Source organism: Furipterus horrens, unplaced genomic scaffold, assembly GCF_987537825.1.
Source record: "Furipterus horrens unplaced genomic scaffold, mFurHor1.1.pri manual_scaffold_13, whole genome shotgun sequence".
Classification (NCBI taxonomy): Eukaryota; Metazoa; Chordata; class Mammalia; order Chiroptera; family Furipteridae; genus Furipterus; species Furipterus horrens.
Window position 1 is genome coordinate 40,238,353 of NW_028327183.1, and position 24,298 is coordinate 40,262,650.

General features: G+C 49.9%; 2 protein-coding genes across 5 annotated transcripts; both read right to left on the reverse strand.

Moving 5' to 3' along the window:
- Window positions 1-1,566: 1,566 nt before the first annotated feature.
- Window positions 1,567-10,310, reverse strand: DYRK1B (dual specificity tyrosine phosphorylation regulated kinase 1B). Of its 4 annotated transcripts, XM_090259327.1 has the most exons (12): window positions 9,438-9,667; window positions 7,992-8,155; window positions 6,842-6,961; window positions 6,553-6,741; window positions 6,037-6,184; window positions 4,594-4,880; window positions 3,723-3,869; window positions 3,494-3,634; window positions 3,163-3,198; window positions 2,883-3,078; window positions 2,397-2,503; window positions 1,567-2,302 (listed from the first exon to the last, which is right to left on the reverse strand). In XM_090259327.1, exons 1-12 carry the CDS (start codon window positions 9,514-9,516, stop codon window positions 1,931-1,933), a joined length of 1,986 nt encoding a protein of 661 aa, XP_090115453.1. In that variant the 5' UTR covers window positions 9,517-9,667; the 3' UTR covers window positions 1,567-1,930. The 4 variants fall into 4 exon arrangements, with proteins under 4 accessions (XP_090115453.1, XP_090115455.1, XP_090115454.1 ...); XM_090259329.1 differs by lacking the exon at window positions 9,438-9,667 and adding an exon at window positions 10,171-10,310 and having other exon boundaries at window positions 2,883-3,198; XM_090259328.1 differs by lacking the exon at window positions 3,163-3,198 and having other exon boundaries at window positions 9,438-9,666.
- A 311-nt stretch (window positions 10,311-10,621) lies between these two features.
- On the reverse strand, window positions 10,622-22,704 carry FBL (fibrillarin rRNA 2'-O-methyltransferase). Its single transcript, XM_090260202.1, has 9 exons — window positions 22,609-22,704; window positions 15,671-15,841; window positions 15,464-15,565; window positions 15,284-15,378; window positions 14,059-14,229; window positions 12,996-13,128; window positions 11,815-11,927; window positions 10,863-11,008; window positions 10,622-10,725 (listed from the first exon to the last, which is right to left on the reverse strand). The coding sequence occupies exons 1-9, from the start codon at window positions 22,616-22,618 to the stop codon at window positions 10,701-10,703; spliced, it is 966 nt and encodes a 321-aa protein (XP_090116328.1). The 5' UTR covers window positions 22,619-22,704; the 3' UTR covers window positions 10,622-10,700.
- Window positions 22,705-24,298: the final 1,594 nt, after the last annotated feature.

The following is a 24,298-nucleotide window of genomic DNA, read 5'->3' on the forward strand; positions in this document are numbered from 1 at the left end:
CATCCCTCTCTGCAGTCTGTAAGCCATACATACAGCCTTTCAACTCAACCTTCTGGACATGTCTCCAATCCACACCCTTCCTCCCCTCCCAACCAATACCCTTTCCTTGGATCATTCCCTACGTTTCATGCCTAGGATCCTGTCATAAGAGGCCATCCTGGACTCCCAGATCCAAGTCTCTTTCCCATCAACCTATTGCCAGATGGCAGAAAATTGGACCGTCCCTCTTCCTCCCGTGGCTCCTAACTGCCCTCAGGACGAAGTCCAAAATCCGTAAGTAACCAACAAAATATCCCACGACCTACTTCATACAGAACTTTCAGTAAGATCTTCACCAACACCAGGCTGTTTCTCATCGCTGCCTTTGAGCAAGCCGTTCCACCGCACCACCAAGCACCCTTCCGTCTTCAGGTCTCAGCTCAGGGATCTCCTGAAATGTTTCCCTGCCTGTGCTTCGTCTGGGTTCCCTCGCATTCAGCGTTGCCACCATTAGCGAACACACGTAAGTCCGTAACGGAGCCCTGGTCTGTCTCTCCTACCGACCGGGCCTTTCCCGCGAGCCGGGCCGGACACAGCGGCTAGCGACACTGCGTGATGGGGCCGCTTCCGACCTCAACACCTAACTCCCGCTTCGCACCCACGAACGCCTCCCATGCACGCTCTCCGTGAAAAGCCGGCACGCACCTGCCCCGCGCCACTAAGGAAATCAACACCTGCACACAGCACGGCCAAAACCACCCACCTACGCACCCACAGCCTGCTCCTCTACAGCCCGCCTCAAACATCCGGGCCCCACCCGCCTGATGGTTGATTGGCCGCCTGACATCCCGCCCCTAAACACGTGAGTGAAAAGAACTCTGTTCTTTGTAGTTCTCCGCCGAAAAGTGGGAAAAGATTGCTTAGAGCTCCCTTTGCCGGGAGGCCCCGCGCTCCAGTGGTGGAAGACGATAACCTTTGAATCAGGCAGCTCTTGATCGGCCACTTGGGAGACAGAAGTTTCCAAATTGCAAGGGAAACAGGCCCACTTACCTGAACCCGGGGGTTTCTTTCTCTCTTTTTTTTTTTTGCCTGAGAATCTCGAAACACCTTGCTCCCCAATTGTTCCAAAGGGTGCGACCAGCGTGGGAAAAAAGGAGTGGAGAGTTTGTACCCATTGCCTGCCTGCCATTCCCCGGATGGCACCAATAAGTCCTGTTACACATACTCAATATCTACTGGATGCTTGCCTGACAAAAGGAACCACTCCTGTGCACTCTGTGGAAACCCTGGCTTATTAGGGCAGAAACTGTTTCCCAGAAACAGCCAAGAGCTGGGCTTTTACCCTTTCAGGGTCTCAGCTTACCCTGGAAAAGGCAAATGTGGGCTAGGATACTATCAGGATCTTGTCTAGGATTCCTTAGACCCAGGACTCCTGCAGCCCTGTCTGCACCAATAGCCATAATTTCCCAAGGGCCATATCCCACAAGACAAAGTTCTTCCAGCACCCCCTCCCCAAACACTATTTCACACCATGCCTCTGAGGGTTGGGTGAAGGGAGCCAGGGCCCTGCAAACGCTCAGGCAGGCATGTGAGAAAGCTCTTTACTGGGGGGTACAGCAAGGAGGAGCAAAGCCATCTCCCCCTACCTACCCCCACCCTTTCCTAGGGCCCCAGGGTGAGGGGGTCTCCCCCCCACTGGGCCACCAGTCTTTGGTACAATAAATAGAAAACAAGGGGGAGAAAGGGGGCCAAGGGTGCAGTCCTTTGTGGGGAGGGCATGCCCAAACCCCTCTCCTTGACCGTCTGCCCCAGGCCCCAATCAGTGCAGGCCTCACCCACCCCAGCTGGGTAGCAGCAATTCCAGTCAAGGGTAGAGATGAGGATGGGAGCCCAGGGCCCCCAGATGGGGGGGGGGTATGGCTTCAGGAGGGGCCCCAGGGAAGGGGCAGGGTCATGAGCTGGCTGCTGTGCTCTGGGGTACACCATGGAGGCCCAAGCGAGGCCCCAGAGTGGCAGGGTCATCAGGGGGTGGGAGGGGTGGACGACCTCCTGTCATCCGAGTCCGGAGGGCTGAGGCAGCCGAATGCTGGGGGGCAGGCGCTGGGTGGAGTGGGGAGCAGTCCAGAGGCCCGCCCACCAGGCTCACATCCATCAGTTCTGGGGGTGGTGGTGAGGTTGGTGATGGAGGACGGCCAAGGCATCGGGGTGGAGGCGGTAACTGGGCCCCAGCCCCTGGCAGTGATGAGGCAGAGGCAGGGGCCTGATGTGTCTTGTGGGGCACATCACCCCCTGCCCAGGGGCGCATCGGCTGCGAGGGTGGGACCTAAAGAAGCAAAGAACAGTGGATGATGGAGACCCAGGTCCTGGAGTCCCAGATACCCTGCCACGCACCTCCATAGGCCCCAAGGCCCCAGTACCTGGGGGCTGTTCATCTCACAGTCAGTGATGGGGGGCCCAGGGCCCCCACAATATCGGTTGCTGTAGCGGTAGGTCCGGTTGTCACTGGAGGAGCCGCTGGAGCCTCCTGGAAGCGCCAGGGGAAAAGAGAAGAGGCCTTAGGTGAGGAGAGGTGGTAGCTGGGTTTTCAAGTGGCTGAGTATAGTTCGTGGGCCAGGCCCATGGTTTGGGTTCTGTGTTCATTTGAAGAATCTGGCCCAATTTTGAGATTAGGGGTCAGAGTTCAGTTTGGGTGTTGGGAGTCAGAACCAGTTAGAGGTCTGAGCACAAGCTCAGTTTAAGAAATCAGGTCAGGGCCAGCCGGAGCTCTCCCGCCCCAACCTTTGGAGTTCAGGATCACAAAGTTTCAAAGCTCTATGTGAAGGCCAATGGCAAGGTCCCCTAGGTCCGGCCAAACCAGAGCTGCCCCCACCTGTGTCCTACCCTACTTGGCACTGGGCACCTACCAGAGCTGGAGATGGAGCTGGTGGTGCTGGAGGAGGGGCAGGTGTCAAGGGGTGCGGGCGAGGTGGAGGCACTGCTGCCTGCCGGGCCCGTGTTGGTGGCCTCATCAGCCGTGCGGCGGAAGAAGCCATGCTGCAGAGCCCCCAGTGGGCTGATGCGGGCGGCGGGCTCATACTCCAGCATGCGCAGCACCAGGTCCTGGAAGCGGAGGTAGTCGGCGGGGCTGTGGCCCGGCTCCCCCGCCCGCCGGCCCCCGGGCCCGCCCGTCTGCACGCCCAGCACCTCCTGCAGCCGCCGTGTCCCAGGGCCCTGGTAATCCTGGCAGGGAGGGGGTGGGAGGGGGGGCAAGAGAGTGGCCGTCAGTGGGCAGGAGGGGCAGGGAGACACACACGGGGAAACAGAGGCACGATAGAGAAAGTGGAAAAAGAGAAGCTAAGAAGAGTTGTGGGGTGGGTAGGAGAGATAGGGTGGATTGGGGAGGAAGGAAAAGACAGACAAGGGGGACAGGAAGGAAGGGAAAGACACCAGGGAGAGGAAGCAGGGAGGGAGCCCCAAGTGCGAGAGAGTGAGGGGCCACCAGGGTAGGAGGAGCGGCAAAGGGCAGGGGCCGCACCTTCCTGAGTTCCTTTGTCCTTCGTAGGGTCCAGCCACCCCCAGGCAGCCGTTCAAAGTACTTGCGAGCCTTGGGTGCCTGGTCTAGCATGGGGGCTGGTGGGATGCCCAGCACCTCCACAATCCGGTTCATCTGGTCCACCTGCGAGCATGTGGGCAGTCAGGGTCATCAGGCCAGCCAGGCCTCTGTACCCTCCCATCCCCTGCACACCCCCTCCTCAGGAGCACACCTCATTGGAGCCACTGAAGAGGGGCTCTCCGGTGTGCATCTCCACCAGGATGCAGCCCAATGACCACATGTCAATGGCCAAGTCATAGGGCGTACCCAGGAGCACCTCCGGTGACCGGTAGAAGCGGCTCTGGATGTACTGGTAAATCTGAGGGAGGAGAGAGGTCAATAGCCAGAGGTTCAAGCTTCCCCTACTGGTGCCACCAACAGGCCCAAAGCTAGGATAAGCTTCCTACTCCCAAAACTGGCAATGGGGCTACAAACCCTGATGTTATCAGTACCAACTTTACAGAGCCACTCCCTCCACTTTATTAATCAGCCTCAGGAGTCTACTGGCCTAGTCTCATCCTGATCTCCATCCCCAGGCCTAACTCTGGGTCCCTCTTAGTCACCAGTCAGAGGTTGGCAGTCTGCAAATCCAGGTCCTTCCTACCATCCCAATCCAGTCCCCTTTCATGCCACCATCTCCATCTCAAGAGACTGCTCACAGGAAGCTGCAAAGCTGAAGCACCCTTTTTGCTTCTATCCCCAGCTTAGCAAAGTGCCATCTAGGCTCAAAGCCAACCCAATATCCCTGGCCCACATCTGGTACCATCAAAACTGGCCTTGCCCTCAGGTTTCATTCCTTCATTCTTTCCTTTCCTACTGAGCAGTATATATACCCTGTGGCCCTCTCCTTTAGCCCCTTCACCCCGACACCCTGTCCTAAGCACTATCCCTTAGGGATCTGCCACTTCAGGATGCACCTGCACAACCCCATCCCAGCCTATCATGGCCCCTTGCTCTTTGGACACCAGTTGGCCCTGCCCCCACCCCAGCCACACCCACACCCACACCACTAGTCCTGCCCCTGGGGCCAGACCAGGCCGTACCCGCTGGCCAAGCTGACAGGAGCTGCCAAAGTCCACGATCTTGATGGCACTGCGCTTGGGGTTGCAGAGCAGGATGTTCTCGGGCTTGAGGTCGCAGTGAATTATGCTAAGCTCAGGCGTGGCCAGGAAGAGAAGCGCCGTGCAGAGCTGCTGCGCCAGCTTCCGCGTCAGATTCAGAGAGACACCTCGGAAGTGTGTGTTGCGCAGGAGGTCATACAGGTTGTAGGAAAGCAGCTCAAACACCAGGCACAGGTGGTTCCGGAACATGAAGTGCCGCTTCAGGTGCACTGTAGGAAACGGGATCGACATGGACCGATGGAGAAAAAAACTGAAGCTCAGAGAGGGCGAGTAGTGTCCTGGGGTACACAGTAATCAAGGAGAGAGGCGGGAAGCCGATCTGTGTCTCTGCTTCTTGAGCACTTGCCAAAGTGTGGTGGTGTACACACGGGTACCAACTGCTGCTGGTCAGGATGTTTTTATATGATCTATAACTTGAATCACACCAAGAAAAATACTGATTTTCTTGATTAAGAAATGTGAATTCAAGTCTATGTCAAACTGTCAATTAAACCAAAGAGAAAGTTTCCATTTGGTGCTGATAGGTATTTTACACCATTCTACACTGCCTCATTTAACTTTTAAAAAAGATTTTATTTATTTATTTTTAGAGAGGGGAAGGGAGGGAGAAAGAGGAAGAGAAACACTGATGTGAAAGGAAACATCGATTGGTTGCCTCTCCCATGCACTCAACTGGGGGCTTGGCCCACAACCCAGGCATGTGCCCTGACCAGGAATCGAACCAGCGACCTTTCAATTTGCAGGATGGCACCCAACCCACTAAGCCACACCCATCAGGGCCTGATTCATTTAATTTTATAACATTGTTTTAGTCTCCCTTTTTTTTGTTTTCTTGTGGGTTTTTTTTTTGTGTGTGTGTGGCAAAGTATGCTCATTTCCCATCTGCTATAAGGATTTACATGTAAAGAAACATACTTTTTAAATCCTCTTGCTTTTTCTATGAGTAGTCAGTACAGGCAAGAGGAAAAAAGAGTGGCATAAATGTTAACAGTAAAGGCTCTGGAATCCACTGCCTGGTCAAATTACAGCTCTACTGAGTACAAACTCTGTGATCTTATGCAAGTGCTATCACCAGAATGTCTAGTTTCGTCATCTTCAAGCTGTGGGCAATGATGCCCTTTCCATGGGGCTGTGGTGAGGCACACATAAGCTAATTAATGTAAAGTGCTTACAATAGAGCCTGACCCTTAGCACCCAATAAACCCTGACCAGCATTACCTTGTGAACAGGACAAAAATCATGCAAGTTGCAGAAGAATCGCTGATGTTAGGGAATTAAAGACAAAACACTGCCCTGAGGACAACAACCCCAGTCCTACAGTAGGAGTGGCCATCCCTAAGCAGCTCACACTGCCTCCAGCCTCACCTATGTAGTACTTCATCTCCGTGTCATGCTGGTTCATCAGCTCCAGCAGTCGCAGTTCAATCTGGGCCTGGTTCAGAAAGGCCTTTTTGTTCTTGATGATCTTGATGGCCACCAGCTCCTGGGTCTGATGATCATATGCTTTCACCACCTATGGGGGCAGGGTATGTCACAAAGTGAGGGAAATGGGGAGAGGTGGGTAGAGACGGAGCCAGGCACCACTGTTTTCCCTCTGGCCAAGGGGGCTCACCCACATCATTATAAATATTACTAATAGTAATTCAAAACTGAGTGCTCACCAATAATCAGGTATAAACACTGGACATGAAATAACATAACCTTACGTAGAGTCCTGTTAATTGCAGTATTTTTTATAGAAAAGAAAACCGAGGCACAGGGAAACGAAGTGACTGGGCTGGGGTGAGTGGCCACTGAATCACTGACTATGTGAATCAGTATCAATGAATGCCCATGTTCCCCAATCCCTGGATCAGGGTGAGGGGGCAGGGCACCCTGTACCTGGCCAAAGGAGCCTTTGCCAATGAGGGAGTCTATCTCATAACGCTCCAGCCAGCGCTCGCCACTGCGCACTATGTAGTCATGGTTGTCATCGTCATAACCGTGGTTCAGGACCTTCTTCTCCTTCTTGGTGCTTGAGTCCTGAGGAGGTGCCTGCTGAGCTCGCCGCTTCTTCTTCGCATAGTAGACCTGCCCAGCCAGCCAGCCAGGAGATGAGGACTGGTGAGTGACCTGTGCCAGCAGTTAGGACCCCTTAGCACCCAGTCCAGGTCCCCCACCCACTGCCTACCTCATTGATGTGCTTGTAGGTCTTGATGAGGTCCACGGAGAGCTTACGCAGTGGGGCTGTGGTTGCATCCCGGAAGGCCAAGGGAAGCCTCCGAGGCAAGAGCCGCACATCAGGCAATACCTGCGGTGGGGTGAGAGGTGGGCACTGAAGACAGGACTTTACCTCCAACCTTAAGGGGGAGAACTAAGATGGCTGGCTTATCATTACCACATGCATAATTATTTGGTCACTGTCTGACAATCCCACTAGAAGAGAAAGTCCTCAGGGGCAGGGGCTTTGTCTCATTCTTGGTGTATTATCTCCAGTGCCTGGAGCAGGGTCTGACACATAGACAATCATTAAAGATTGGCTGAGTGAATGCATGGTGAACTATTTATTTACTCCTGACCCTTCCTCCCACAACTTTATTCCTTCCTGAACCTCAGTGGGAGAGACTGTACAGAACACCTAGGCTCTGCCCCTTCCAACCCTTCACCTGAGACCATCCCTCTGGGTATCCCATCTTGAGGGTCACCATCTTGCTCTACCCTCATCTCTTTGGGACTTCCCAATGCTCAACCCCCACTCTGGGCATCTTTGCCCAGTTATTTCACCCCAAGGGTCCTGGATCTGGATCCAGCACCCTGGACCTCCCATTCCAAGTTCTATATTTCAGAGCCTTAACAGTCTCTACCCATGGAGATCTTTACCCTATAACCCTAGGCCCTGCTGGCTCCAAGACCTTTAAGGCTCAACTTCCTTCTCCTTTCACCTCCTCCAGATATTTCACTCTGCTTTTTTTTTTTTTTTTTTTTTTAGTGAACATTGTTTACTATGTGCCAGGCACTGTCCTCAACATTTTACATGCATTTCATTAACTGGTTTAATCCTTACAACAACCCTGTGAAGTAATATCATTATTAGCTCCATTTTACAGTAGAAAACTGAAGCATGAAGAATTTAAGTAATTTTACCATGATGCATGGATCTGAACCCACGCCCTCCAAACCCTGACTCTGCCAGCAACTCATCTATTATCTTCAACTTCCATGAGGCCCTTCATTCCCCTGGGAGACTGTCCTGGGCAACTGTACTATCTTTTGGCTTCAAGACCCTTCTAGTCCCATCCTCCTCCTACCCCAGGCAGGTGAGAACCCAGCTGAATGTGTACCTGCGTGTGCTCCTGGGACCCCGGGAAGCCAGAGAAGGGACCATGGCCTGGTGGAACGGCCATGGTGGGCTCAGAGGGCCGCAGGGGAGCGAGGCCTGGAGCGGGAGCCCGGCCGGGGGGCGCCTCCTCGCATCCTGCACCTCGGCTGCCACCGCCGCTGAGACCTGAGAACAGGCAGGAGACAGGGGAACAACATGGAAGAAGATGTGTGGGACAATGCCAGCAGGAAAGAGGTGGACATCAGAGACAAGGCAGGGCACAGAGGGCAAATGAAAAGGGTGGAAAAGAGCAACAGGTGGGAATGAAGAGAGAGGACAGACAGAAGTGGTGGGGGGGGGGGGAGGAAAGGCACAACAGAATCCCTCAACAAGTGATTACCAAATAAGTGAGGTAGGCGGCACAAAGTGGGGCACATGTGAAAGGGAGTGATTGGGAGTCAGACAGGAATATGGCCCAGGACAGGAAAGGACAGAAAGACACCAATAATTGGGGGATGGAAGAGAAGGAAATAGAAACCACAAACAGTATAAGGAGTAGGATTCACTCTTTTCTTCCCATTTCCACTCGTGGCCCTCCCCAGGGCCCTCTCACACAAGATCCTGCCTCCTACAGTCTTCTCTGAACCTTAGGATCTCACTTTTATCACAAAAAGATCCCTCTGCTTCAAATCTACCCTCCCCAGCAGATCCCCCAATCCAAAGAAGTCTAGGATCCCCCTGCCACACCACATTAGAGTCCTCTGGGCCCCCACCAAACTATAGCAAAGTCCTCTGCAGACCTCTAAAACCACATCAGGGTCCTTGGGGACCTCCTGATCACACTGTTATCTGAGAACTCATATACAACAGAGCCCTACCCTTATGGCATTCTGGCCCACCAGGGCACAGTCTTCCCAGACCTTCCCCATATTATGGCAAGACCCCTTCCCTCTATCATTTCCTACCACATCAGGGACCACCCCTCCAGGTAGTTCCTGCATACCCTATTTCAGTTCCCCCATGCAACATCTGAGCTCTTCCCCATATTATGCCAAGGTGCCCGTCCCAATCAAGGCCCACTCCTGATGGGAGCAAAGGGAAGGTGTCTCTTCCCACAGTTTACAGTGATCGTCCTTGTCTTCCTACATTGGAGGCTACCAACCTCCTCCCAACCTCCTTTCTCCAGTCACTCCTCTCCACCGGGGTGGATACACAACTGCGCTCATTTCCTAGAAGGCTCCCACAGCCAAATTCCCAAAATATCGCAGAGTTCTTCGCTCTGAGTATGTCACACCAAAATGCTCTCCCCAAGGGCCTTCCCTCTTGTCAGTCCTTTTCTCCTATGCCAAGCCTTGCCATTCCACGACCCTCTTCTCTCTTGGAGCTCCCCAGCCCCTCAACAACCTCTCTCCCAGGGACATTCCCACACCAGGACAGTCCCTCCCAGCCCCTAGCCCCTACCCCCTACCCGGGTCAGGGCTGGCGCTGGGCCCACAGGGGGCTGGGGCGCGGTGGGGCCCCCAGTGGGGTGGGCGAGCAGCCAGCATGGCGGCGGTGAGGAGACGGCCGCCTGTCCCGGCCCGGACGGCCCGGCAAGCCCCGCGGCGGGGAGGGCAAGCGGGACAGGCGGCCTGGTGGGTGACAAGAGCAGCCGCCACGGGCGGGGTAAGGGAGAAGAGGGTCAGCCGGGGGCACCGAGGAAGGGAAAAGCAGGTGGATAGGGGGGAGGGGCAGGTTAACCCTCGTCCTGCCAGCCCCGCCCCGCACAGCCACAGGCCCCCAGGCCCCAGGGACACCGGTGTCCCGCCTCCCACCCTGGAGCCCCCCCTACCCTACAGCAGGGCGGCCTGAACTTGGCAGGCCACACCTGCCATGGCAACAACCGTGCCATTGGCCGCTGGGGCCAAGAGCTCAACCAATCACAGCTCAGGGCAGCTGTTGCTAGGCGACGACGAAGCGGCCAGCAGAGCCGAGCCCAAACAAAGGGCGGGCGCCTGGTCCCAATAACCCTTCTCAGCCGCTCTCCCAGGGCAGCTTCATAGGGCTCATCCCCTCCCAGCAATCCGTCTATGAATGGCCAGGCTACCCCACTCCTCTCCTCCCTCCGCCTCCCGTCTCCCCGGGATAGGGGCAGGGCGGCTCCCGTACCACCCCTCCTTCTCCTGAGTGCGAGCCACGCTGTCCTGTGGCCGCTTCGTTACCTGAGAGCGCGGGCAAGGGAACTCAAACTGCTCGGGAAGCCCGAGCTCAGACCTGCCCACTGGCTGAGGGTATCCTGCGGACGCAGCGAGCAAGGGCCCTGAACACCCAGTAGTGCAACCAGCAAAATGGCGACCACAACAAACCGCCCCCCCACCCCGCCCCGGGCTCCGCCCCCACACACACCCTCAATTTGCTCCCCTTCACGTGACCCAGGGCAAAACTCCGCGCCTGCGCTAGGGCGAGCTTACTAGCACACATGCGCAGTGAGCTACCAACCCTGCCCAAGCGCCTATACGCGGGTTAGGGCAGAGCACAAGAGGCAGCTAAGAAAAGGAGCATGTACTGTGAGATGGATGAAAATGTCCACCTCCACCACCACCACCAGGCAAGTTGTCAACGTATATGCCCTGTTGTCAACGCCAAGCAGTCGCAGCAGAAACAGACCGGAGGGAAGAATGAGTCTTTTAATAGAAAAACACGTGTAACAGTAGCAACACAATCTCTCACAATCCAGATGAAGTGCTGGACTTCAGTTCTTCACCTTGGGGGGTGGCCTGTGAGGGGAAGGAGATGAGGGGCCTCAGAGCTTGTCACCCCTTTAGGAGCACACCTAACAAGTACTGACCCGTGTAGCTCTGGGTGCAGGGGTCAGAGATATCTGTCCTCATGGAGGACCGGATGCCCCGCTCACCTGTACACACCCACGACCACAGCGTGGTCTCTTTCATACGGCTCTAGAGTCAGCTGCTCCTGGGGCTTCATGTTCTCCTGTTGCATCTTTTTCACTTCAGAAGCAAACACTGCCTCGGCAGAGGCTGTGGAGTCAATGCAGTTGGCCTGCAGAGGAGAGAGGATTTGAAGGCTGCCGCATCCGGCGATTTAACCTTTTCTGTGCTCTTTAAAATCAGAAGTACTTATTTTTATTAGAAATGGCAAGACTCAGGTTTTGGAAATTTTCACTTTGGTCTGGATTTGGAACAGGTAACCTTCAGCAGAATCCTATTTATCTAAAAGCCAGTGTTTAAATTTTACACTCAGGGTTTTTTCTTCTATTTCTTCTCTAACAATAATAATGCAGCCGAGAATATAAAAACAAATGTAGCAAAAGGCTAACAAAATGGTGAATCTGGATGAACAGCACATAGCAGAGTTGTCTGTATTTCAAAATAAAACATTTTTTAATGTACTTAGCATTTATCTACTATTTATTCTACACCAGACTCCATGGTAAACACTTCACGTATATTGATAAATTTAATCTTTACACAGATAGTAAAAACCAGAACTAATATTTCTATTTTACAATGAAGAAAACGAGCACACAAGTTAACTTGCTCAAAGTCACACAGCGAGCTGGAGTTCAAACTCAGATCATCAGACTCTGTGATCATGTACTTGACCACTATGTTCTATTACCTCTTTAAATCCCAAGCTTCTAGTTTTACAGATATTTTCATCATGTGCTATTTGACTTGGGGCAGGGGATGGCTTCTAGGGAGCTGAAAAAGGATAAAGGCTTGAGAATAACAGACTGACTGGATTAGGGGGGGGATGAAGGCTCCCTTGTTTTGATTGGCTGCTTGGCAGTTAATGATAAGAGAAGATACTAGCACACCATTTTAAGACTCCTCCCAGCCCCGCACCTTAATGGAAATCACAAAGTGTCCTCCATTACGTAGGAAGGTGTGGGCATTCAGGGCTACAATCCGGGTCTGGTCTGGCTGGGCCACATCAGCAAAGATTACATCCACCATTGCTAGGGAAAATGAAATGACAGGTAAAAGCTGGGTCCACTGGATCTTCCCAGCTCCTCTCATGGGGCCAGTAGATTCCTGGCAGAGGAGTCTTCCTTGCCTCCAGTCTCACTCCCCACCACTGATCCCCCACCCTCCACTGTGACCCCAAGATGGGTCCAAAATCTAGTCACACCATTCATTCATGCCTCTTGTAAGCCATGGTTGCCACCTACTCTGTGGCCACCCCACGCCAGGTGTGGGGGACAGAGGGATGAGTCAGACCTAGACCTTGCCCTCACACACCCTTAGGTTGGGGGGGGCACAGGAGGGTGGGGCGTGGACACACATAATCAAGAAGGCAAGTAAAGGTGACAACTTACAGGCAAGTGTGTCTGCAGGATTGTCAGATGAAAATAAGTTACAGGACAAAGGGTATAAGTGCATGGGAAAAAAAACCCCACAGAAATAAAAACCAGCAGAATGCAAAGTAATATTTTTAAGGCAGTGCGATAAAAAAGAAAAACAACTTTAAAAAAATGGAAAGATGGTGTAACGAAACAGACTTTTTAAAATCAGTAAAAGCAGACATCAAATTGTTCATATAAGTTACCTCAGAGGGTGATTTATAAAGCATTCCATTTTTAAATTTTGCTTCTGCATTAAAAAAAAACATCAAAATCACCGATATTCACAATGGGCTCCTCCACTACAGGCCACATTCTTCGTGCTTTCTGGATTATGATCTCACCAGACAATGATAATGAGGACTTCTGAAGGAGGCTTTTACATGTAAGCCAGAAGCAGTATAGAAGTACCATATTTTACAGGGAGGCAGGGAGTATGGGGCGGCCTAGGGAGAGGGGCACGAGGTCAGAGGAGAGGAGGCTGGCCCTCTAAAGGTGCCAGATATCTGAGACCCTGAAGCAGGACCACTATCTTCACCTGGCTCACCCAACCCTTTACATTCCTGCAGATTCAAGAGGCCTGCTCATCCATTCCAGTTCCGTCTGAATCAGAGCTCTGGTCCCTTCCAGGAAACATGGAGTGGCCTGTCCTACCCCACCTGGGCCAACCCTTAGACCCCTCACCAATGAGCATGCGGTATTTGTGTGGGTGCCGAGCATCTTCAATGACAGGAATAATGTTGGTCCTCTTCTTGGCCAAGTTAATGAGGTCACGGCCAGAGCGGTGGGAGAATTCAACTGCATAGACCAGACCGTCCTGAAATAAGTCAAATAATAGTAACAATGATACTAGTTCTCATGTATGGAGCACCTACTTTGGGCCCATACATTGCATGCAGCAACTCTTCAAACCCCCCAATCAAAATCTGACCATTTTAACAACTATTGTTATTATGTCCATTTTAAAGATGGATAAACTGAAGTCCAGAGATATGAAGTCACTGGCCAAAGGTTATTCACTCCCAGTCTGCCTGATCTGAAAGCCCAGGCCCCCAATACAGGCTTAAAACCAGGAACCTAGAGCAGAGATGAAGCCTTCGCAGCTAAGAGTATTTGCAATGGGCCAGGCACTGGTTAAGCACTTTACAGGGACTAAATCATTCATCTTCACAACTCTTTTCCAGAAGGGTAAACTGACGCTCAGAGAGATTAAATACCTTGCTGAAATCCACATCACTGTTAAATGCCTCCACCACAGCCTCGGGTTTATAATCTATGGTTATGTAGATGAGCTAGGGGTCATAAGTGAGATGCACAGGTGTCCTCTATACAGGCAGCCTGCACAGCCACACAGAAATGCAGGCCCAGAAACTGAGAGCTCCTGTTCTTTCAAGAGAATCCAGGAGATCAGATTTTGGGGGCATACATTTTTAAAAAGGGCAATCAAATCAAGTAGTTTTGATATCTACACACTCATTCTGGGCCTGGCTAACAATGGTTACCTGGATGCCCAGGCCCCTTTTTCTCAGGGCCAAGGACTTAGGAGTGAAGCTGAATAAGGTTTTGGATTCAAGCTGCTCCTTTCATTCACAGACATTCTGAGAGGGAGGGGCCTTGCTCCAGCCATGCAGTATAGGGCAGTGGCCAGCACCTGACTCCAGGTGGGCAGAGGAGGCAACCTTTCTCTCCCTCCCACCTCACCACTAGCCTTTACTCATATCCAAGCCCCACACCTCCATCCACTCACCGGGCCTACAATGTCAGAGACGTGGGAGACGGTGGTGCCCGAGGCAGCCCCGAGGTAGAGCACCTTGGCCCCTGGCTTGATGTGGATCTGGTCCACACCTCCTAGGATTGCTGCTGCCAGCTTGGAGCGGAAGGGGTTCCAGGCACGGTACTCTATTTTGTCATCTCCCTCCTGGGCCGGAGAGATGGGGATGGAAGTCAGTGCCAGACTCTTCTGCAAGCCCCACTGCTTCACCCTAGGGACCTCAAAGGGACTCAATCATTGTACAAGGATCAAATGTGGGTACATATCAGTGACCACGACAGAGGCAGTCTCTGTACTCTCACGGAAGTCACTGACTCAGGGAAAAGGGCCAGCAACAGACAATAAACCCAGAGACAAGATCGTACCAGATAATGGCAAGATCTACACATTCATTCCACAAGCATGTACAGTGCCAGCACATACTGCGTGCAGACCCTACAGCAGCACTGGGGATTCACAGTGAACGAGACAAAGACCCCTGCCCTGAAAGATTAAGTACGCACTGACCTGACTAACACACACACACACACGACATAGTAGTCAGTGACAGGTACTAAGGAAAAGTAGTTATGAAGTACAGGGAAAGGGACAGGTGAAAATGAGAAAGGGTGGCCAGGGAAGAGCCAAGTAGCAGACCTGATGGAGGTGAGGGGCCACTCAAGTTATCTGAGGGGAAGCTCGTTCTAGGCGGCAGAAAAGGCAACAGAATGGCCCTGAGGCAGGAGTGCGCCTGGCCATAAAGAAAATGATATGGAATAGTAGGACAAAGGATTGCTAATGAGGGCTATTTTCAACAGACAGGGTGGTGTAAGGTGGCCTTTGAGAAAGACAAGGTGACAACCAGACATGCTAGTGATGAGAGGGAACCAGCACCACACAGAGCTGGGAAAAGAGTCCTATAGGCAGAGAGGACAGCAAGGTCAGTGGGCTGGAAGACACTCAATCAGGGGGACAGTGGGAGGAGGTGAGGCCAGGGAGTGGGAAGGGAAACTAGAATGTGCAGGCTCTTCCAGGTCATACTTGGAACATTAACCTGAAGGCAACAGGAGTCACAGAAGGCATGTGGGGAGAGGAGTGCATGATCTGAACTTATGACGCCCAGCTGTCCTGGGTAGGATGCGTGGTAGAGGCAGGGAGACCAGATTGCCAGTTACAGCATCAGCTGGGGCCCTGGCGGCTTTGAGAGGGGCCCAGGTCTCACCGAAATTGAGACTCTCTTCTCTCCATAAACTGATTCTCCAGGGACCAGATTCTTGGTGACCAGTGCATCTTCCTTTCCTCGACAAATGAAAACACCTGGGTGAAGGGATCAGAGCAGCAGTGAGGGCTCTGGGCCCCACCCCACCCCACCCTCAGCAGGCTCCCTGACTTTCTCACTCACCCTCATGCCGGTGAGGTTCTACCATCACATTTTTCCCCGACTGATTTCCTCTTTTTCCTCCCCGACCACGACCCCGGTTACCTCCAGACTGGAATCCACCACCTACAAGGGAGAGATGCAGTGAGAGGGAGACCCCGTATCTCTTCCCTCTCCACTCCTCGAGCCCAGAGAAAGCCTCCTCCATCACATCTCCCCAAATTCACTCACCTCTTCCTCCTCCTCCTCCTCCTCGCCCACGGCCTCTGAAGCCTCCACCACGACCTCGGCCCCCACCAAAGCCACCTCGGCCCCCACCAAAGCCGCCTCGGCCTCCACCTCGACCGCCACGGTCACCAAAGCCCCCTCGGCCACCAAAGCCACCCCCACGGGGACTGAAACCTGTGGTGGAAACAGAAACAGAAGTCAGAGAAACGAAGCTTGAAGAGTTACTCCTATACTTCACAATTCTGCTCAGGAGAGAAAATGGAGAAATGTGCACCAGGAGGCATGTCCATGAATGTCCACTGCAGACGAACGATCAGGATTAACAAAAATGTCCACTGGCACAATGGACAAAAAAATAAGGAGGGGGGAAATATTCATGATCAGAATGAAAACGACCTATAATTATTTGTCAAAGATGGATAAATCTTCAAATCAAAGTGTTAAGTGACAAAGCAAGTCCAAGGAAACCACATCCATAAAATTCATTGTTTTCAATAGTAATTAGTCTGCCAAACACTGAGTGTGTGAGTGTGACCACCGTGGCAGCAGGTTTCCCCAGACCCTGGAACCATCTTCCCATCTTCCTATGTCTGACCTTGTGTCTGGAACAAAAGTGCCAACACCCAAACAGAGGGGAGGTTGGTACGATGTCTTTCCTGCTAACTGATCTGCTTCCCAGACTGCAGAAGTCTCTGCCAACTCAGGGAAAAAAAGAAGGAAAAAAAAAAATTGTGCTTTAAGGATAGGCAACAGCTCGTAAGCAGTTTAGGGCTTATCAACAAGATTGAAAGTTTAGGGGGGAAAAAGATTCAGAGACTTCATTTTCATTACTTCAAGATAGTGCAAACGTTCTTCACTGAGCACATAACGATGTTGGAAGCAAACAGAATTCTCTTGGTGCTAACAGATTCAATACCTGACTGCTGACAGTTTCAAAAGCTCAGTAGTAACAATAAGAAAAATCACCAATTCGAAAACAACAGTGTGAAAATTAGTGATTTAAAATGATCTGACTTGATGTAAACTATTCAATAGAAAATTTGTTAAAGTTTTTGTAAAGATGTGTTATAGTTACATCCTATGAAAGCTTCATGCATCTTAATGGTGTTATAAAGATGAACATGTATTAACTTTTTAATGGCTATTCCTAATTTGATCATTAACAATTAACAGTTTCAAAACTCCTACACATAAACAAGAGTCATTTACCTTTTCTTGTCCCGTCCCTCTATATACTACTGCCTGTGTGACAGCTAGTGGTGCCTTATTTATTTATTTATTTATTTATTTATTTATTTATATTGATTTAGAGAGAGAGGGGAAGGGAGAAACATCAATTTGTTGTTCCACTTATTTATGCATTCATTGATTGATTCTTGGGTGTGCCCTGCTCGGGGAACAAACCCACAACCTTGGTGTATTGGGAGGACACTAACCAACTGAGCCACCTGGCCAGGGCCTAGTGACGCCCTTTTTAAAACAGAGCATCAGATCTCATTAGTCCCCTTTTCAAATCCCTTCAGTGATTTCCCATCACTTTCAAGTGAAATCAAAATTCCTTTTTCTGGCTCCCAAAGCCCTAAAGCAGTGGGTCTCACCTTTCGCTGATCCCTGGAGACTAGACATTCTTATTTAACTGTCTGGAGTGGGGGCCTGGGCATGGGAGCTTTTTCAAGTTGCCTAGGTTATCCTAATGTGCAGCCCAAATTAGGACCCACCACCACAGGGCTCTGCCTTCTGCTGATTTTTCTGACCTCACTCTCTCTATGCTGGGCACCATGCCCTTTCTCCCCAAGAATAAACACAGTTGCATTTTTATATGCCAATAATGACCTAACAGGAAGGAAAATTAAGAAAACAACCCCATTCACAATTGCGTCAAAAAGAATAAAATACCTAGGAATAAACCTAACCAAGGATGTAAAAGACCTGCACACAGAAAATTATAAAACACTGAAGAAAGCACATACCATGTTCATACATAGGAAGAATTACCATTAAAATGTGCACACTACCCAAAGCAATCTATAGATTCAACGCAGTCCCTATCAAGACTCCAATGGTGTATTTCACAGAACTAGAACAAATACTTCAAAAATTTATTTGGAACCATAAAAGGCCCCACATAGCGACAGCAATCCTGAAAAAGAAGAACAAAGTTGGAGGAATCACACTACCTAATATCAAAGTATTCTCCAGGGCCAGTTATAAAAAAGCCTGGTACTGGCATAAAAACAGACACATAGATCAATGGAACAGAATAGAGCCCAGAAATAAACTCACATCTTTATAGTTAATTAATATTCGGCAGAGGAAACAAGCAAATACAATGGGCTAAAGATAGTTTATTCAATAAATGGTGTTGGGAAAATTGGACAGCTATGTGCAGAAAAATGAAAGTAAACCACGTTCTTACACCACACACAAGAATAAATTCAAAATGGACCAAAGATTTAAATGTTAGACCTGAAACCATAAAATCCTAGAAGAAAACATCAGCAACAAAATCTTGAATATTGCTCATAGAAACTTCTTTATGGATATATCTCCTCAGGCAAGGGAAACAAAAGAAAAAAACAAATGGGACTACATCAAACTGAAAAGTTTTTGCACAGCAAAGGAAATCATTGACAAAATAAAAAGACAACCCACAGAATGGGAGAATATATTAACCCATCTGATAAGGGGTTAATATCCAAAATTTATAAAGTACTTACAAAATTCAACACCAAAACAACAAACAACTCAACTGAAAAATGGGCAAAGGACCTGAATAGACACATCTCCAAAGAAGTCATACAGATGGCCAATAGACATATGAAAAGATGTTCAACATCACTAATCATCAGAGAAATGCAAATTAAACCCACCATCTCACACCTATGAGAATGGCTGTCATTAATAAATGAACAAACAACAAGTGCTGGTGAGGATGTGGAGAAAGGGGAGCCCTACTGCACTGTTGGTGGGGATGCAGACTGGTGCAGCCACTGTGGAAAGCAGTGTGGAGATACCTCAAAAAGTTAAAAATGTAACTGCCTTTTGATCCAGCAATCCCACTTCTGGGAATATATCCGAAGGAACCCAAAACACTAATTCAAAAGAACATAAGCACCCCTATGTTCATTGCAGCATTATTTACAATTGCCAAGATAGGGAAGCAGCCCAAGTGTCCATCAGTAGATGAGTGGATAAAACAACTATGGGACACTTACGCAATGGAATTCTCCTCAGCCATATAAAAGAAGAAATTTTTACCCTTTGTGACAGCATGAATGGACCTGGAGAACACTATGCTAAGTGAAATAAGCCAGTCAGAGAAAGACAAATACCGTATGATTTCACTCATCTGTGGAATTTAATGAACAAACTGAACTAACAAGCAAAACAGAGACAGACTCATACATGGAGAGCAGGATGACAGCAAAGGCGGGAAGGGTTGGGGGGTACTGAGCAAACAGGAAAGAAGACTCACAGATATGAACAACGGTGTGGTGATTGCTGGGGAAAGGAGGGTATAAGGGGACTGAATAGTAGTGGGAAAAAATACAATAAAGATTAAATTTTTTAAAAAAAGAACAAACTCACTCTCCAGCTTCTCAACTTTTAACATCTTCTGTTCCTACTGCCTGGATCCTGTGAACACCTACTTGGCTCACCTACTCCTTCACTGCACTCAGGTCTCTCATAAATTTTCCTTCCTCAAAGGGCCTTCTCTGGCTATCCAACCTTTACCCCACCTTCTTTTTCTTCCTATCAATTACTATCCATGGCATTCTTAACATTATTACTGCCTGCCTCTCCCATTAGAATCAAGCTCCAAAAGGACAAGACTGTTTTAATTCTTTTGGTCACCACTGCAACCCCAGCACCCTGTACAACACCTAGCACAAAGCATGGGATCAAGGAAGTATTAACAACACTGTCAGGCAAACTAAGTAGGCAACGAGAGTGGGAAAAGAATTACAGGTAGGGGAACATTTTAGGGGGAGGTCAGCAGGGAGGGGGGAGGGGAGAAAGGGAGGGAGATGGTACAGGAATTAAGAATCATAGTAGGAGGGATTGGAGTAGACAGGAAGATGTTGAGAAGAACTATATGCACAACCAATGGGCATGGACTAATGGGGGGGCAACTGGAGGGAGGGGGGGTCACTGGGTGGAGGGGAACAAAGGGAAAAGAAACTGGGACAACGGTAACAGCATAATCAATAAAGCATATTAAAAAAAATAAAAGAACACTGTCTGCTGATGACTCTTAAACCTCTGGGTTCTGCCTCATGGAGAAAGCAGCCACTCCGTTCATTCAAGAAGCAGGTGATCGGATGGCGCTGGAACCCTGGTTCCTCCCCTGATGCAGTTCATGTATCCCATACAGGGGGACCACCACACCATTCGCAACCCTAGAGTAGGGAAGGTTCGTGAAGTCTTGAAAACATCTCAAAGACAGAAATACAGAGATAATACGTGCCCACCTCAAAGACTTGAAAAGATTAAGTGACTTAATATACACAAAGCACTTAATTTGTTGCCTGGCACACAGTTGAATATTAATATTATCAAACTCAAGGCAATGAGTGCTCCCTCCTACTGAGGAGAGAAACCACTAGGCCTAAGACACTCAACCCAGGCCTGACAGAACAGAGACCTGGGAAGTAGGGAAAGAGCATGGGGTACAGTGGGCACAAGAGTCACCTTTCAGTCCTAGATACTCAAAACCTATCTTAATCTATTTCAAGTTCTGGGGCTCCTAGAAAAGTGTATGGAAAGTAGCAATTCCTCACAAAAACACACGTTCACACACACACTTCTAGAAGTTTTGGGTGGAGGGACCCACAGACACTCCAGTTGAAAACGGCTCTCCTCCCACAGCCTTCCCCATCTCCAAAATGGCAACTCCATCCTTCAAGTCACACACACCAAAACTTCGTTGTCCTTGACTCCTCTCTCTCACACCCACAAACAAGCTGTTGGCTAGCCTTTAAAATCTATGCCCAAACTGTAATTTGTCAGCCAGGTTGACTGCTACCGCCCTGGTCCAAGCCACATCATCTCCTAGTAGATTATACCAACAAACTTCCTAATGATGTGCCAGCTTCCATCTGACTGACATGATGTGCCTCCCGAGAATCTCCCAAAGGCTTCATCTCTCATTCAGACTAAAATCCTCACTGAAGACATGACTCCTGACAACTTCTAAAACTTCATATCCTAACACAATAAAGGGAAGGGTTGGGAGGAACGTGGATACTCCATTCCGAGGAGAATCAGACCACAGGGTGCCTTCAGGCATGCCAGGGTCTCTGTGGGAGATACACAGCCTAGCACCTCCCACCCCCTCTAACAGCAGATCCTCAAATAGGAGGAGAAAGAGAACTTGGGAGGAGGCATGGATCCACAGATCCCCTTCACCAGATGACCCCATTTCTCCACAGGCTGAGAGGAAAAAAAAAAAAAAAGAACAACAAAAAAAAAAGCCTTGTACTAGAAAACTGATGCTGCCCTGACCAGGTGGCCCAGAGCTTGGAGTGTCATTCCATACACCAAAAGGTTGCGGGTTCGATTCCCTGGCAGGGCACATACAGGGGATGGGGGTGGGGGCAGCCAATCAATGTCTCTCTCTCTCTCTCTCCCTCAGATCAATTTTTAAAAATCTTCAAGTGAGGATTTTTAAAAAATTTTAAATTAAAAAACAAAAACAAAAAAAGAAACAAAACACAGATGCCTTTGGTCACAGTGCGACAAGTTGAAGGGAGGGATGCTGGCTGATTTAGGAAGAGCTGAGACACCAGGGATAAGGATCCTAATTATGTTACTCTTGAGAAAAAATATAAAGATAACATTTGAAACCAATTTTATTATATTTCAAGCACTGTACTTTTTCAACTTTATTGAGATATAATTGACACATCACATTGTGTAAGTTTTAAAGTGTACAAACCTGTTGATTTGCTACACTTACATATTGCAAAATGATTACCACTCAGTGCTATATTTTTTTAAACATGATCTTACTAAATTGAAACTGGGGGCCATTTTTTTTTTTTAAAGAGAAAACTGAGGCTCAGAGAGTAAAGCCACTTGCCCAAGGTCACGCGGTCAGTTAAGAAACAGAGCCAGGATGAAAACTTTGAACTGGGGCCCTTCTGCTGTCAAAGCCAGGGCTCTCAGCATTCCATGAAGGAGATGTGATAGGTTCATCAAAATCTGAAGGAAAATCGAACAAATAAAAGCATTCATGCCCTGTGACTACCTCCCTCCCTCACGCCACACTATTCCTATTCAGGGCTTGTGAAGTTTCACCTCACCGCGGACTTGAGAATAATTAGGTCTCAGATCTCCACTCCATCCTCAGGGACCCGCCCCCCTGGGAGAGTAGAAAGCGGGAAAATGGACCAGAGGGACACATACAATCAAGGAACAAGTCCTCATCCTCTTCGGCCCTCTCGAGAAGATACGCTGGGTTGGGGGTCAAGGGGACTGGGGTAGCAGCGGTGGCGGTGGGACTTCCTAGACTAAGCTCCTTAAGATTCTACACCTCCAAACCAAGAGAGATCCCCAAAACCTACGCCCAGAGAGTCACGACCCCAAATGCCTGGACCCAGACTGTGTGTAACACCGACTGTAGCCCTGCTCCAACATCCAAGAGCCTAATGAAAACCTCAATGAGACGAACCCCACTCAGGAACTCTCACCCGCAACCCCAGGCCAAAGACTCGACACATGACCGTGACCTCCGAAGCCAGTCACAAACCTCCCGACTCGAACCCTAGGCTCGGGATCGATCATAGGGCCGAACCAAGACCCTCTCCTAAACACCTAACCAGGACCCCTTCCCCACACCGGACCCAGGTCTCAGAACCCCCGCCCCCAAGCCAAGGCCCTGCACCCCACTTCCCACTTGGCCCCAGTCCCTGACTCCCGAACCCAAACCGGCTCTGCACCTGGCTTCATGGCGAGCTCGGAGCTGCGTGTATAGGGATTCTGCGGCGTCCGGGGCCCCACGAGTCCGGGGCTTTCGCACGTGTAAAGAAGCGCACGCACGCGCGGCTACGTGTGGCGTGTGACGCAATCACGTATCCCCGCCCCTTAGGGCCCCACCGCTACGCTGTGCGGACGGCGATTCCCGAGCTCCTGGCATTCTCGACTACCTTTGTGCAGCGGTCTTACGGTCTGTTCCCTGCCTCCCTCTTCAGCCTTCGCATGGGCAGTGCCCTCTCCCTCTCTTCCCTAGGACTAGTTAACTCCCTAAGATCCCCTCTGCTACACCCAGAAGCTTTCCATGACCCATTTCCACCCTCAAGAACATGGACCGACTCTGGACTCCCATTCATACCGTAGAAAAGCATTTACTGTGCGCCTGTCTGTACTAGACACTAGGCGCTAGGAATATAGCAGTGAACAGGACACGCAAATCCCCACCCTCCTGGAACTCATTCTCTACTGGGGAAACATACTCCAAAGAAGCCAGTAAGACATGTTGACTGTTAGAAGGCAATACGTGCTTTAGAGACAATAACAGCAGAGAAGGGGGATAGGAACCCTTGTGCAAAGGGTGAAATTTCTCATAAGGTGACCCAGGAACGCTTCAGGTGACGAGCAGAAAGCTACAATTGAGGAGTGAGGCAAGCACTTGCCTGGCGGAAGAGAGTTCCAAGGAAAGAGGATTGCAGGTGCAGAGACCCTGAGGTAAGGAGAATTGAACTGAGAAATTGAGTGTGGTTGGGGCAGAGTGAGCAGGGAAGAGTGGGAGGAGATGAAGGTAGAGAGGTGACAAGACAAATTGTGTGGGGCCTCCTGGGCCTTGGTGAGAACACAAAGAAACAGGATCTGACATGGGTCACTCTGGCTGCATGTAGGAAACAAGAGTGTAGGAGTAGGAATGGGAACAGGAAGACCATGGAGGGGCCTTTCTGCAATGGATCAGATAGGAGGCAAGGATGGACAAGATCAGGGTGCAGGCAGAGGAATGGGTGAGGAGTGAGCAGATTTTGCATAAGTGTTGAGAATTTTGTGCTTTGTAGTTTTATAATAATATTCATGCTTAAATATATTCTGCAAAACAAAACAAGTGCTACTATGAAAATCTACAGACAGCTTCCTGGAGAATCCAGAGGTCCTTCACTGTTGCGTCACTCCATACCTAAAACAGGGCCTGGCACAGAATGGGTGCTCAGTAAATGTTTGTCAGGTGAACGAACCTATGGTGTTTTGAGTCCTCTGGGATGGATGTTCCAGAGCCCAGAAACATTCTTGAAAATTTGTTTAAATATTAAAATGGAAAAATCTACTGAGTCTATTCTGGATTTCTAGGAGCTATGTTATATTTCAGGTGGCTCCAATCAGGATAATGTTACATACTTCTTATGCGTTTTACTATTTACCTTCCAATTAAAACTTTTTTTTTTCCTTAAAGGCCAAAAATACTCAGAGTACAGAGTACAGTGTAGATTTAAGGTTGCCAGCTCCATTTTCTGGAATTCTGGCACCATCTCCTGGTTTGGAGGTATTTCACCTGCCAACCTGCTCCTCAGACCTGAAATTAGCACTCTCAGATAGTAGTTAGTGGGTGCCTTCTGGTCTGTGCTGGGGATGCAGTGTTGGCTGAAATGGTCCTAGGCCTTGCCCTCCTGG